The 14,239-nt window shown below is 42.0% G+C and overlaps 2 protein-coding genes across 6 annotated transcripts in view; both read right to left on the reverse strand.

Moving 5' to 3' along the window:
• Positions 1-5,747, reverse strand: part of Supt16h (SPT16 homolog, facilitates chromatin remodeling subunit) — a 36,840-nt gene extending 31,093 nt beyond the window's left edge. Inside the window, exon 1 of one of the 2 annotated variants that reach the window (XM_027386665.1) lies at positions 5,682-5,747. In XM_027386665.1, coding sequence (XP_027242466.1) covers positions 5,682-5,747 — 66 coding nt within the window. Of the gene's footprint in view, positions 1-5,386; positions 5,406-5,681 lie in introns of those variants that run through there. The other variant, XM_035452890.1, reaches the window with a different exon arrangement.
• A 958-nt stretch (positions 5,748-6,705) lies between these two features.
• The window catches only part of Chd8 (chromodomain helicase DNA binding protein 8), a 67,379-nt gene continuing 59,845 nt past the window's right edge, over positions 6,706-14,239 (reverse strand). For 3 of the 4 annotated variants that reach the window (XM_027386663.2, XM_027386660.2, XM_027386661.2), the window contains exons 33-38: positions 13,989-14,140; positions 13,407-13,709; positions 11,310-11,423; positions 10,933-11,112; positions 10,402-10,518; positions 6,706-7,682 (exon numbers count right to left, since the gene is read on the reverse strand). In XM_027386663.2, the coding sequence (XP_027242464.1) occupies positions 7,125-7,682; positions 10,402-10,518; positions 10,933-11,112; positions 11,310-11,423; positions 13,407-13,709; positions 13,989-14,140 (1,424 nt within the window). In that variant the 3' untranslated portion in view covers positions 6,706-7,124. The remainder of the gene's footprint in view (positions 7,683-10,401; positions 10,519-10,932; positions 11,113-11,309; positions 11,424-13,406; positions 13,710-13,988; positions 14,141-14,239) is intronic. The other variant, XM_027386664.2, reaches the window with a different exon arrangement.

The following is a 14,239-nucleotide window of genomic DNA, read 5'->3' on the forward strand; positions in this document are numbered from 1 at the left end:
TACCTCAGTGGTCACCACAACATTCTTTTTTTTCTTTTTCTTTTTTTGTTTTTGATTTTGTTTATTATGTATACAATGTTCTGCCTGCATGTATGCCTGCAGGCCAGAAGAGGGCACCAGATCTTATAACGGATGGTTGTGAGCCACCATGTAGTTGCTGGGAATTGAACTCAGGACCTCTGGAAGCACAGTCAGTGCTCTTAACCTCTGAGCCATCTCTCCAGCCCCTCACCACAACATTCTGCATAGCTTCCTCAACAGGGAGTTTTCTGAAGCTGCCTATTTGAGCACTTTGAATCATTTTCTTCAGGCCCTAACTAGCTATAGGACTTTCAGTTGGGATTGGTGGGGAACCAGCTCAACCTTGACAAAATGCGAAATTGTGGCCAATCTAGGATAGCTTTGAATAAGTCATAGTAGTACCCCAGGACAAAGTCTCCATTGAAAATTTTAATTTCTATATTTTGTTTTGTGTGCATGACATGTGCATGCTAAGGTGCACATGTGGAGGTCAGAAAACCATTTGTGGAGTTGCTTCTCTTCAACTGTGTGGCTTCTGGGGACTGAACTCAGGTTGCTAGGCTTGCACAGCGAGTGCCTCATCAAGCTGTCTCACTGGTCCCATAATTATATTGGGCATAGGGGTAATGTGTGCCATGGTACATTTGGAGAGATCATAGGACAACTTTCAGAGTTCATTCTCTCCTTCCATGGTTAGGATCGGGGATCAAATTCAGGTTGTCAATCTTACTCAGTGAATGTCCTTACCCACTGAGCATACCATTGAATTCTTTAATTAACCCAAAGTAGGCTGCAGAGACAGCTCAAAACCATTTGTATTCCAGTTGTAGAAGATTTGACCCTCTCTTCTGTGGTTACCAGGAGGCATGCAAGTGGTATACAATACATATGCAGACACTCATATATACAAGTAAAATAAGAATAAAATCTTAAAAAACAAAACAAAACAAAACAAGGATAAATATTACAGCTTGAATAATGAAATGTTTCCCCAAGTCCCCATGCCAAAGGCTTGATCTGCTTCCCATGACACTTTGGGAGGTAGATCTAGTGGAAGGAAGTTAGATAAGGGGTGCCCTTGAAGGAGATATTGTAACCTTGATCCTCCCTCTTTCATTTTCAGGGTGCTGAGATGAGAGGCCTCTTTGGCCATGTGTTGTACACTCACTTGTCATATGCCAAAAGTAGTGGGACCAAATAACAGTGGAATGGAACCTCTGAAAACATGAACCCCAAATGAGCCTTTCCTCATTGTAAGTTATCTCAACTTGCTTTTAGAGTGGTAGAAAGCTATCTATCACAAAAAATAACACATTTTAAAGAATGAAAAGACTTGAGAAATTTATATTCTACCTACCCTTCTTTAGAAACTTTTGGTAAAATGTTCTCAAAACAAAAACAAGGGGTCAGGAAAGATGGCTAAGTGGTGGTTGCACTTTCTGTTCCAATACACAAAACATGATGAACATCCCTAAGATCTGCTAGACTTTCTGCAAGAAATGTAACAAGCAGCAGCCCCACAAAAAGATACAGTTCAAGAAGGGCAAGGGTTCTCTGTATGGGCAGGGAAACCAGTGTTATGACAGGGAATGGAGTGGCCATGGTGGACAGACTAAGCGTGACTTTCCTCAAAAGAGGCTCAAAAGAAGACTATGCTGAGATTTGAGTGTGCTGAGCCCAACTGCAGATCTAAGCGAATGCTGGCTAGTAAGAAATGCAAGCATTTTGAACTGGGAGGAGACAAGAAACGGGCAATTGATCCAGATCTAGGCTGATCTTGTTATGAAGACAATACAATCATAAGCTTTTACTCACCTCTCCCGCCAAAAGAGCCACAAAATAAACAAAACAAAAAAAACACAAGGACTAATGAAAATAACAGAGGTAACCCAGCACTGTAACATCCTATGATTCAACAGACCCAAGGAAACAGCATGAAAAGGGGGCAAGGCTTAAAAAGTAAGTGAATAAAAAAACCCAGAATTTTGAGAATTCTAGAATAAAAGACTCATAGAAACTTGTTCATTACCAGGAGTGGTGCTTTAATCCCAGCACTCTGGGAGGGCAAGGCACAAGGTGAATCTCTGATAGGTTTCCACTTCCTCCACCCATCCCCCCAGGGTTTCTCTGTACATCAGCTCTAGCTGTCCTGGAACTTGCTGGCCTTGAACTCACAGAGATCTGCCTATCAGCCTCCAGAGTACTGGGATTAAAGGTTTATGTTACCACCTCCTGGCTGGTTTATTGTTTTCTTATACTGCCAGGCCACAGACCCTAACAGAAAACAAACGGGGAAAAAATGGAGATAAATGAAAGTAACTCAGTGCTTTGCTGGAATACAGGAACTTCTACATCCCCCTCTACCCTGTCCCCCAAACCTTTCAAACAGTGAAAATAGCTAAATTCTCTCAGAGAAAATCCTGAAAAAAAAAAAAAAAAAAAAAAAAAAAAAAAAAAAAAAAAAAAAAGAAGAAAAGAGGCATAATGAAATCTCAGCAAAAGCCAGAAAGCAACAGCAGATCTGATAATATGGCAGATCCATTCTCACTGCAGTGAACTTTCTTTTTGGGATCACACCTACGCATTACCTCAAACATGACAGCTAGCAAATAATTACATCAACAAATACACTGCATTAGTACTTCTTGCGAAACAGCTACAATTCTGGAGCTTCATCTAATTCTTCAAGACAAAAGGCAGATGAGGGGAGTCAAGAACCATCCATAAAATAATTTACTCCTCAAAACAGCCAGAAATCTAGGAAGGATATTTGCCCATCTCCCATAATCAGTATAAATAATGTTAATGATTAAAAACAATCATAACAATGAATAGGCTTGAAATCTTTGAATATGTACCCACTAAACAGAAAAGCCACAGGACAAACCCACCTAGGATTTTCTTTCTTTTTTTGGTTTTTCGAGACAGGGTTTCTCTGTGTAGCTTTGGAGCCTATCCTGGCACTCACTCTGGAGACCAGGCTGGCCTCGAACTCACATCCATTCGCCTGCCTCTGCCTCCTGAATGCTGGGATTAAAGGCGTGCACCACCAATGCCCGGCTCCACCTAGGATTTTCTAAAGCAAAAACAAGACAGGTACTACAAACATAATTCACTCTTAGCAGCTCTACTGTTGAAAATAGAAAAGGTAAGACTGGACTAGACTCAGATGTCTTAAGAACTATGAGATTTCTCAGTAGACAAAGGTGCTCACTGTGCAAGCCTGGCAAACTGAGTTCAATCCCCAGAACCCAAATAACAGTGGACAAAGAGAAACAATTCTACAAAGTTATCCTTTGACCTTTACATTTATTTTTTTTTAATGATAATAGTAAGGTCTAGGCATTATGAAGGTCTCCTGTTTCTTCTTCTTTTTTAAGCAAATTTCACGGTGTTGAGGGTCCAACCTAGGACCCCACACATTAGGTAAACATCCTCTACCACTGAACTATACCCCTAATCTCTGGCTGAGCCTATTTTCTGATCTCCAATATGACATCAGAATCAGCCTTCGATATCCATGAGTTAAAATGTAGATTCAATTTACTTTGGATTGAAAATATTTGAGAGGAAAAAACAAGCATCACATTTACTCTGAACATCATTCTTAAAAATTATTCTTTAAGCCAGGTGGGATCTCTGTGAGTTCTACAGATCGAGTGCCAGGACAGGTTCCAAAGCAATAGAGAAACCCTGTCTCCAAAAACAAACAAAAAACAACAAAAAAAGTAATTCTCTAGCCAATAACCATACATCAACATTGTAGTAGGTATTCCAGATGACTTATAGCACAGAATATGCATGAATTATATGCAAATAACTCACCATTTAAAGACTCGTATACCATGCTTGAGATGGGAGAACTTCCTACAACAAAGCCCCAAGATACCACTACAAAGGATGAATTTCAGATGAAGGCTTAATGGGTTAGGCATTTCTACTCAAAAGTTTGAGATGCTATGCTTGATTTAAGACATGTCACAAAAAGTATAATTAAGAAATACGTTAGGGCTGGAGAGATGGCTCAATGGTTAAGAGCACTGACTGTTCTTCCAAAGGACCATGGTTCAAGTCTCAGTATCTACATGCAGCTACTGTCTGCATCTCCAGAACTCAACCCCCTCACATAGACATACAGGGAAAACAATGCACACAAAATAAAAGTAAATTATCAAAAAAATGTTATTTGTGTAATAGCCTTAAAATGAAATACCTGGATGAACTTGGACTACAGAAAACGTGTTTTTTTTTGGTTTGTTTTTTTTTCAGGGGCTGAAGAGATGCTCAGTGGTTAAGAGCACTGGTTACTCTTCCAGAGGACCAGGGTTCACATGGACCCACACAATAGCAAATAACCTTCTGTAACTTCAGTTCCAGGGTATCTGCTGCCCTCTTCCGGCAATGCATGTACAGGAGCACAAACATACATGAAGGCAAAAGTCCCATATGCATTAAAAAAAAAAAAACTTTAAAAACTGTGATGTCTCATGGTTGATGGTGGAAACAAGGGCTTCTGATCATCATCGTAGCATACCAGGATGAAATGGCCAGTAGAAAATATTTTCTTGATAGGGGATGTAGCTGAATGGTGCTTGCTATAAAGCTTGAGATGGTAGGACCATATCTCAGTACCAATTTTTTTTTTAATCAAATATAATTTTGTGATAGAGCCCATTTATCTAGTATGGCTTTAGGTAAAGTGACAGGGCTTTTTACTTTCAGTATGTAATGCATCTTCTTTAAAAGATACATAGGCATTTTTCAGATAAGAGGCAGGTAACAACCAATATCAGAGGATCAATTTTATTTACTTAGCGACTAAGGTGATTCATACAGTCTCACTATGAAGCACAGGCTGGCCTGAAACTGGTGATTTTCCTGCCTCAGTCTCCAAAATTATGGGGTTATAGGCTCCAGCTCAGACTGCAGAGGATCAAACAGTATGATAGTTCACAAAACTGAAACCAGAGTTGATACTTTATCAGGGCATTTTCGGGTCTCTCTTCTATCGGTTATATTTTTCCTCCCTCACAAGGTTCAGAGCCCAGACCTATGTTAGACTTTTCAGACAATAACACAGCAGGAAATCAACCAAACATTCGTTAACAAGTTACTAACAAGAAATAGTTAAGTTTTTAATTATGAGCGATTCAAAAACAGGAAAACTGCCCAATCTTTGATGAAGCCCTGAACTTCCAGAGCCTTTTCCTGAACACGTGCCCCGGGGTATGCTGCCGAGATGGGAAACCAGGTGCGAGGCACCCCATCAATTTTATCCTTATTATGAGAGCCCGCAGATTTCCAGCGCTCGGGTCTATTACCCACGCAGGCCTAACGTGAAGCAGCCAGCGGAGCGCGGGAGTACCATTTCTCAACTCCTGCAGAGGCCCACCAGCGGAGAGCGCCAAGAGCTCCGGCACATCCTTCGCGCCCCTCCTTCCCGCAGACGGTAATTCTGGCGGGACCTGGGCGGAGTGGTGTGGCTGCGGGGCGGGCCAGGCGCGTGCGGACCCCGCAGGCGCGGCGCGGCGCGGCGAGCGGGACGCTGCCGGGGCGGGCGGGAGCGCGGCGGAGCCGGAGATTCCTGGCGGAGGGGAAAAGGGCGCCGGGAAGCAGGCTATTATGGGATGTGGGGCTCCCGGGGACGCCGGGCTCCTTACCCGCCAGTTACTGTACAGTCTCTTAACTCGCCGGTAGTACGCGTCTTTGTCCAGAGTCACAGCCATAGCCCCCGGACGCCGCTTCCCGTCGGGCTCCGAGAATCACGCGAGGTCCCAGTTCTGCCACCCGCGCTCGGCCCGGAATCCCGCACTCTCCGCGACCCGGAAGTACCGACCGCACGACGCCCCCTTCCGCTTCCGGGTCCCAATCGCGTCTAAGACTTACAAAAAGAAAAAAAAAAAAAAAGATCCTAGCTCTGTAGGGTGGAGGGGAAACAGAGAAAGCCGCGGAAGTGGAGAAGTCAACAGAACGCACAGCGCGGAGCCGGTTTGGCCGAGCCCGGAACGTCTCCCCGTCGCCAGGGGCTTACGTCACGTGACCCGCCCACTCTCGGCGCTCCGGGCTCTCGAGGCGGCGGGCGGAGGTGGGAGGGAAGCAGAAAGAGCGGGACCCGCGTGCCACCAGGCGCCTGGGAGCCGAGTCCTTCGCCCGGGGGCAGGGCTGTGAATGACAAGGGGAAGGCGCTCTAACCCAAAACACTGCAAACCAGAGAAATGGAGCCCACCTTCGCGAATAAGCTGCGTGGAGGGCAGTGTAGGAAGATAAATATTCACGCTTCTTTTAAGAGATGGACCGGTAGGATGGAAGAAAACAAATGTTTTTAGGGGCTCTAAGACAGCACCCTTTCTGTCAGCCTGTACCTTTGCAGTATTGCATCAAAAGCAAAACCATTCTCTGGCTTTCCCCAAGCATGGTTGTTTCAGCTAATTAAAAAAAAAATCCTTGAAATTCATTCTCGTGTTTGAATATTTGGAGCCCAACTCCAAATATTTACCTCTTTACCTTGGATCATTTCCCTGACTTTAGTAAACGGGACAATCCATGATTATATAGACCTTCAGAGGGGTACAAATGATTTTTCTATTCATGGTAACTACTGAACTGTAAGAGAGTGGTGTTTATCCAGCATGTTTAAAATTAGTACTTATACTGTGTTTGAGCAAACAGAACATGGGAAGAATGGAAAAGGATTAACTTAAATTTATTAATGCCAAGGGGAAGGAAGGTAACAGTTCCTGACCCTCCAGCTGTACCCACAGTTTGGCCAGGAACAGGCTCTGCCAGAGGCTAGGGCCAGCGCTACATAGTCTGTGGTTAATGGAGGTGTCTGGGGAGGGGCGAGCACACCAGCTGCTCTAGGCTCCTTTGCTTCCCCAGAATTGAGGAAGTGGTCATTTATTTATTTTTTTTTAGGAGTTCCCCTGCCCACCCAATCCTCTCAAAATTGGGAGCAATCAGGTACAAGTTTTTTCTTTTCCTTTTCACCTCCTTAAGTCTTGGGTTTCCCCATATTGTTCCCTGCCCCTCCCACATTTCCAAAGTCCAAGGGCCAGAGGAAGATAATCCAGCAGCCACCCAGCAATGGGGACTATGCTGGGGCTTCAGTCATCAGCATCATCACTGGAGTCTGAGTTGGCTGGCATCATAGGATCATCGATGAGTGAGAAGTCCCTTTCTGAGCTATCATAGCCCTGAGATAAATCATCCTCCTCCTCCTCTTCATCATCGTCCTCATGTTGCAGTGTTGGTAACCGCAAGGTAGTACCAGAGGTGGTGGTAGCTGGTGAAGAAGGGTAGCCAGTGGTTCTTAAGCCTGGATGGTGATGGTGGTGATGGTGGGGGTGGGGGTGGTGGTGGTGGTGATGAAGCATGGTGCTGGAGTCTACATGAGGGGATGCTGCTGCACCACCCATCACAAACGGCATAAAAGGCAAAGACGAAGAAGTGGTGCTGCTGTGACCCAGAGATGACACAGACTGTAGGTTACTACTGCTGTGCTGAAAGGTGTTATGCAGAGACAGGGACCCAGTGCTTCCACCCTGCATTAGGGCCATCATCTTAGAAAGGTCTGGTCTTGTCCTACGGACACGTTTCTTGCTGTTCTCTGGTGCAATAGGCCCTGGCAAAACCCGGTTGAATGCAGTTTCAGCATAGTGACCCTGTGGGGTAGGAACAAAAGAAGATGATAAAATGATGGGGATTAAGCTGGGCAGTGGTGGCCCACGCCTTTAATCCCAGCACTTAGGAAGCATAGGCACGCCTTTAATCCCAGCACTTAGGAAGCATAGGCAGTCAGATCTCTGTGGGTTCAAGGCCAGCCTGGTCTACAGAGTGAGTGCCAGGATACATGGGTCTATACAGATAAACCCTGTCTTAGAAAAAAAGGGTGTGGTGGTGTTTGGGGGTCACGGGAAGATCGGACTCAACCAAGAAACCTAGTGTGTCCTGCTTAGATTTGGCTTGACAGGTGGTAGTGGGGGAAGGAAATGCTGTACTTAACTGGCTGCAGCATTCTGATACTGAGGGTGACAGCAATAATTTGATACGATAGCCATATGAACTCAGGTTTGTCCCCCTTCACATGACATCATATTTTTATCACACAGAACCATTTCACAAATGGTTTTTGCTTTGCTAACAAGGGGTCTGAGTAAGACAGTGAATAAATTAGTACATGCACAAAAAAATGTACTTGAGTGAAGACTGATAGCAGGTTCTTGACATGATCTTATGTGAAGATAGCACAACTACATAGACATTAACAATTATCCTCAGTTTAAGATAGTCAAGATGGTTATGGAAAACTTCTCACCAATTTAATAAAATAAAAACATATTATCTTTGTGTGTGGTGGCTCATGCCCTTTGGAGGGCAAGGCAGAATTGCCAAGAGCTCAAGGATAGCTTGGAATACAGTTATTTCTAAGCTAGCCTGGGCTACTGAGTGAGACTCTATCTCAAAAACAAAAGGAGAGGAGAACAAAAAGCATACACAAATAAACCTATACAGCAAAATAAATCTTGTATCTGTTTAATTTTAAATGCCCCCCCCCAGATATTTTAATTGGATTACATTCAGTAAGACTGGAACTTATTACCTTGGACCTTTGTTTTGCTGTTAAGGGATAAGGGATAAACTAGCATTAAGGACATACATTTGGCACCCATGTCTCTGGACATTTCAAGGCTTAAAATCCAAACGTGGAACACACCTTTTTGACCCAGAAAAGCACACATTTAACACTTACAGCATGGACTTTCAAAATTTAATTACAATAGTGCCTAGACTGCAGGTCTTAGTAAAAATGTAGCATTAGAATCAATGCTAGTTTTACACTAAGGCTAAGAACTGTAGAACTAAGAATTATACCTGGCAAGGCGACATATGTCTAGAATCCCAGCTATTGGGGAGTTAGAGGGAGGAAGATCACTAGCCTGGACAACATAGTGAGATCTATTATTAAAAAAAAAAAAAAAAGAAAGAAAGAAAGAAAAGAAGATACTTTTGTGTCAGTCATAAAATGACTTTCTCTGGTTTCCTACAACCTTTTAGATAGCTTAATTATTATTATTATTATTATTATTATTATTATTATTATTATTATTATATTATTATTATATACATTTATGATGTATATGGGCATGAGAGTTTCTCAGAGCATATATATGGAGGTCAGAGGACAATTTTATGGAGTTGGTTCTCTCCTTCCACTGTTCTCTGTGCTCTGAGGACTGAACAGGTGGTTAGGCTTAGCTTAGCAGCAAACACTTTTACCATGAGCCCAAAGTGTTGATAGGTTAAACTGAATGTTCATGATCAAAGTTAATTCCTTTAATATGTGTGTGTGTGTGTGTGTGTGTGTGTGTGTGTGTATACACCCACACACATATCAAAACTGCACACACAATGTATAGTAGATACAGCATATATTATATAGATACACATAAACTATATAAATTAAAATAAGCAGGATGATAAAGAGGAATTTTCAGAGTTATATTTTGGTAGAAAAAAGAAATGATGCACACTTAATCTATCAAATGGTCTATAAGCTTGGTATCAAACAGTCTAATTGACTAAAATTGGTATTAACTTGAAAAAATATGTTTTGGGGGCTGGAGAGATGGCTCAGTGGTTAAGAGCACTGGCTGTTCTTCCAGGACTCAGGTTGGATTCTCAACATCCACATGGCAGCTCACAACAGTCTGTAACTCCAGTCCCAGGGAATCTGATGCCCTCTTCTGACTTTTGAGGACACCAGGCATGCACGTGGTACACAGACATACATGAAGACTAGCAGTCATAAAATGTGGTTTCTTGTGCTATTTCTATTTTGGACATATTATTAATGATTCTTAATTTCCTGTATGTTAAGAAACCCCATAACTTTTTCTTAGTAGCATCCACTCCTGCCATTTACTCTTATATGGAATTATAAAACTTGGGAGATTATCTAACTGATGATGTAATTTAGCAATAAAGTATTTTGTCTAGCAAGTTTAAGGTACTGGGTTTAATCTTAGTATTTACTCTAAATACCCACTTTTTTTTTGAGACAGGGTCTCACTATGTGGCTCTGGCTGATCTCAAACCCACAGAGATCCACTTGCCTCTGCCTCTCAAGTGCTGGTATTAAAAAAGAATGCACCACTATTCTGGGCTCAAAATACCCAACTTTTAAAGAGGTAAAGGACTTGCAAAAAATTCCTTAGGTATGTAGAACAGCAAAAAGTACTACAGCTGAAAATACCCATCAAAGCACTCTGGTGAACTCAAGGTAATTTTACTGAAAACATACAGGGGGAGAAAAGGAAAGGTGTCAGTCACCATTGAATCTCTAAGAATATGACAGAAAGCACGATAAAATGCTGGTCTCACCTTTTTCCCATTTCTAGAGTTGGTTGTCTGTACTGGTTCCATTCCCAAACAGTTCAATTCTGTCTTATTATTTTTTTTACATCTCTGCCACTTCTGTTTTCTACGTTCTTCCATATACTGCAATAGAAAAGAATTGGTTACCCTAGAGGAATGGAAATCTCTAGACTAATCATTAAGGTACTACTATCTTTTATTTGACAGTAACCCTATAGTCTATAACTCAAGATTAGTCAGAGTGAAAACCGCTATTAGAGGGTTCCATTCTCCCAAACTAGGGATGTGTGTGTGTGGGTTGTCTATATAATAGTTTGTTTTGTTTTGTTTTTTTCACAGTAACAGTTTCTAAGCACTTAGTTTAGGAAGTTCCTGGATGTTATAGTGTTTTGAATCTCAGAGTAACTCTAGGAAATAACCCTGAGTGTTACCATTCTTATTTTGCAGATGCAGAAACGGTGGTATAAAATATGGCGTGTTTTCTCAATCTCATACACCAAGAAGCTTTAAATCTGGCTGGATGGAACTGCCACTCACCGCTAGAAATCGGGGATCAACAGCAAATTCTGGATGACCCTGTAACCACATCTCCAGTTCCGCCCGGCGAGGGGCCTCCTCACCCACCAGCAAAGTGCCATCCACCTTATTGATGACAGGGATCCGGGTCTCCAGGTCCAGATCAAGGTGATTAGGCTCTTCCATGCATTCCACCTCCAGCTGCAAACCCAGAATCCACCCCCATGAGCACATACACTTCTTTGGAGTGGGAAGGGAAGGGAATCAGGGCCAATGGTAGTCATGAGGAAACAATCTTTTGGTACCTCAATCCCAAATATTATCAATTACTGATGATGAAAAGACCTTACTTAGTACAAGGTAATTTAATCACGTGGTAACGGTTCCCTACCACTCACCTCTACTAGCTTTTTCCTGTTTCCCTTCTTCTTATGGAACAGAGGATGTCCATCTCCCATTACACCATTAGCCATCAATCTGTGTTTCTGGAATGTTAACTTCAACCCTTCTTCCTACAAAGACAAGCACCCATTCAACACATCAGATGAAATGTTCTAATAAACTTTGGCTAATGGCTAATGGTTACCCTATGGTTCAGTGATGAGAAGGTAGGCCATTAGACTAAAGAATAGAAATCAGATATACAATGAAACCTTTCCCTTAGATTTCTTATTTTCAACTAATAGGCCCCATGCAGTTTTGTTCTATTTTAAAAAATTACTTTGTTTTAGCTTATAATATATTAACATCATTTTCCCCTCCCTTTCGTCCTTTTAAACTCCCCTGTATTCCTTTCCTTACTCTTTTTCCATTAGTAGTTGTTACTTGCATATATGCTGTGTGAGTGTGTTTGTCAGGGCTGACTATTTGGTATTGGACATTCACTACACTTGGATGGGGGGACTAAAATTTCCCCCATTCTCAGCAATCTTTAGTTGTCTGTAGTTCTTTTGTCTCGGGCTGAGGCCTTGACTTTCCCTCCCTCATGTTAGCATGTCTGTTTGCTGTAGTTCTTGTTTGGCTCATGTTTTGGCAGTCATGTTGGTCAGCTTCTTTTCTTCCTTTTTTTTTTTTTTTTGAGACAGTGGTTCTAAATCTTTCTAATGCAATGACCCTTTAATATAGTTCCTCACATTATGTCGACCCTCTAACCATAAAATTATTATTATTATTAATGGTTTTTCAAGACAGGGTTTCTCTGTGTAACAGTCTTGGAACTCACTGTGTAGATCAGGCTGGCCTTACTGAGATCCACCTGCCTCTGCCTCCCAAGTGCTGGGACTAAGGGTTTGCGCCACCACCCCCAGTAACATGGGAAGTTTTATTGAGGGAAGGGAATGTAGTGAGGGAAGGGAAGAGAGAGAGGGGAGAGACAAAGAGGGAAAGAGAGAGAAGGTGAGAGAGAAAAAGGAGAGGCAAAGACCTACATAAAAATATTTTTGTTGTTACTTCATAACTGTAGTTTTGCTACTGTTATGAATTGTAATGTAAATATTTGTATATTCCAATGGTCTTATGTAACCCCTGCCAAAGGGCTGCTCTATATTCCTGGCTTTCCTGGAGCTCATTATGAGGACCAGGCTGGCCTTGAACTCAGAGATCCTCTTGTCTTTGCCTCTTAAGTGCTGAAATTAAAGGTATGTAACACAACCAGCTAGGTGCAGCTTCAGACATCCGTAGGAGATACAATCTGAGGGAAAAGTTCCCGTGGCTCTTAAAAAAATCAGCTCAACTCCTTGTGCTGTAGATCTATCAGTTGGGACTTGGCTCTACTCCTGACCCCCAGCTAACCATAACAGCTAATGAAGTTTTAAAACTTTGATGAAATGGTTGTCCAGTATCAGCATGGCAAGTCATTATGGGTAAAACGCTACTGTTCTTACTACATACTAATTTAATTTTAGTTTTTTCCCCTTTTGAGTAAGGTTCATATGGATAGGTAATTAGGAAGAATAGAAACTTCCACATATAAGATAAAAATAATTTGGTAGGAATAATTTTTGTTTTAATGCCTTCAAATACTCAGGTGTCATTTGAACAGCATTCTCATAATCTGTTTTCACTTTTAAATAATCAGGCTTGTCTGGCCGGTTATCTCAGTTGGTTAGAGCGTGGTGCTAAATAATCAGGCTCAGATCTAGAATTTAGCCTTCCAAAAGGTTTGTGTTTAGTTAGTCCCTCTATACCCAATTACGATTTCAAATTAAATAACCCATAATTTCTTTTAATTTCATTTTCGGAAGGTTCATCCTTCCTTTACACCAAAAATTTTTCGTAAGTTTACTCTGATTTTCAAAGTCAGCTAAAATTTGTTTAGTACTTTTTTTTGAGACAGGGTCTCCTTACATAGGATGGAACACCATGTAGACCACGCTAGTCTCGAATTCACAGTAATCCACTTGCCCCAGCCTTTAAATTGCTATGTCCTATTAATGAAGTTAGTTATCAAGTCCCATATCCTCCCCCACTTCTAAGTGACTAAATGCTTAGCTTACATCTTTGATCTGAACTGTAAACTCCTTCTCATCCATGCCTCGGCGAAGTTTGGTAAACTGTGCTGCTGCTGTTGTGACTGCAGATGCTTCTTCCTCTACCATGGAAGCTGCACTGCTACTTCGTGGTGTGGGGACTGGAGAGTCCCCATATTCTCCTGGGGTCAAAGAGGGACTGTCTAATAAATGGTTGCCTGGCCCCAAAATTCCTCCTGTTGTCATTTCCTGGCTCCGACGGTTAGAAGGCCATTTCCCTGAGAGTACAGCCTGGCAGACGAGGTCAATGCGGTTTATCAGAACACGATCCTGAATGGCAGAAAAGAATATAACATTGTAAGAGTCTAAATACTATGCAACCCCTCAGGTACACAATCATGCCATTATTATTATACTAGGTATGATGAAAATCATGACAAAAAGGAGGTAATTAATACCATTACATACTTAAATAAACTATAGCATTTCATAAAAGCATAGGCAATGCTAAACAAAGGAGAAACAAAAATATCAACACCATCTCTTACTCCCGTCAGAGAGCACTGCACCTGTTACTGGACTCTGCATATGTAGATATGAGACTGGTACCTTGGGCCATTCAGAGGCTCTTTGTCTTTCCTGCAGCAGCAGCAGCTCAGGGGTCATTTGTTCTCCATCTTCATTTGGAAATCCATCTTGGGACATAGTGAGGGACAGAAGGCTCTCTTCATCATACAGTTTTGGGCGGGACCGGTCAGCAGCTAGAGATCACACAGCATGTGTGAGCAAACATGATAGAATAATGTTAAATTGGAATGATTTTATGTGAACTATGCCCAAGAAATAATAGAAGTACTCTG

Source organism: Cricetulus griseus (genome assembly GCF_003668045.3).
Source record: "Cricetulus griseus strain 17A/GY chromosome 1 unlocalized genomic scaffold, alternate assembly CriGri-PICRH-1.0 chr1_1, whole genome shotgun sequence".
Taxonomy (NCBI): domain Eukaryota; kingdom Metazoa; phylum Chordata; class Mammalia; order Rodentia; family Cricetidae; genus Cricetulus; species Cricetulus griseus.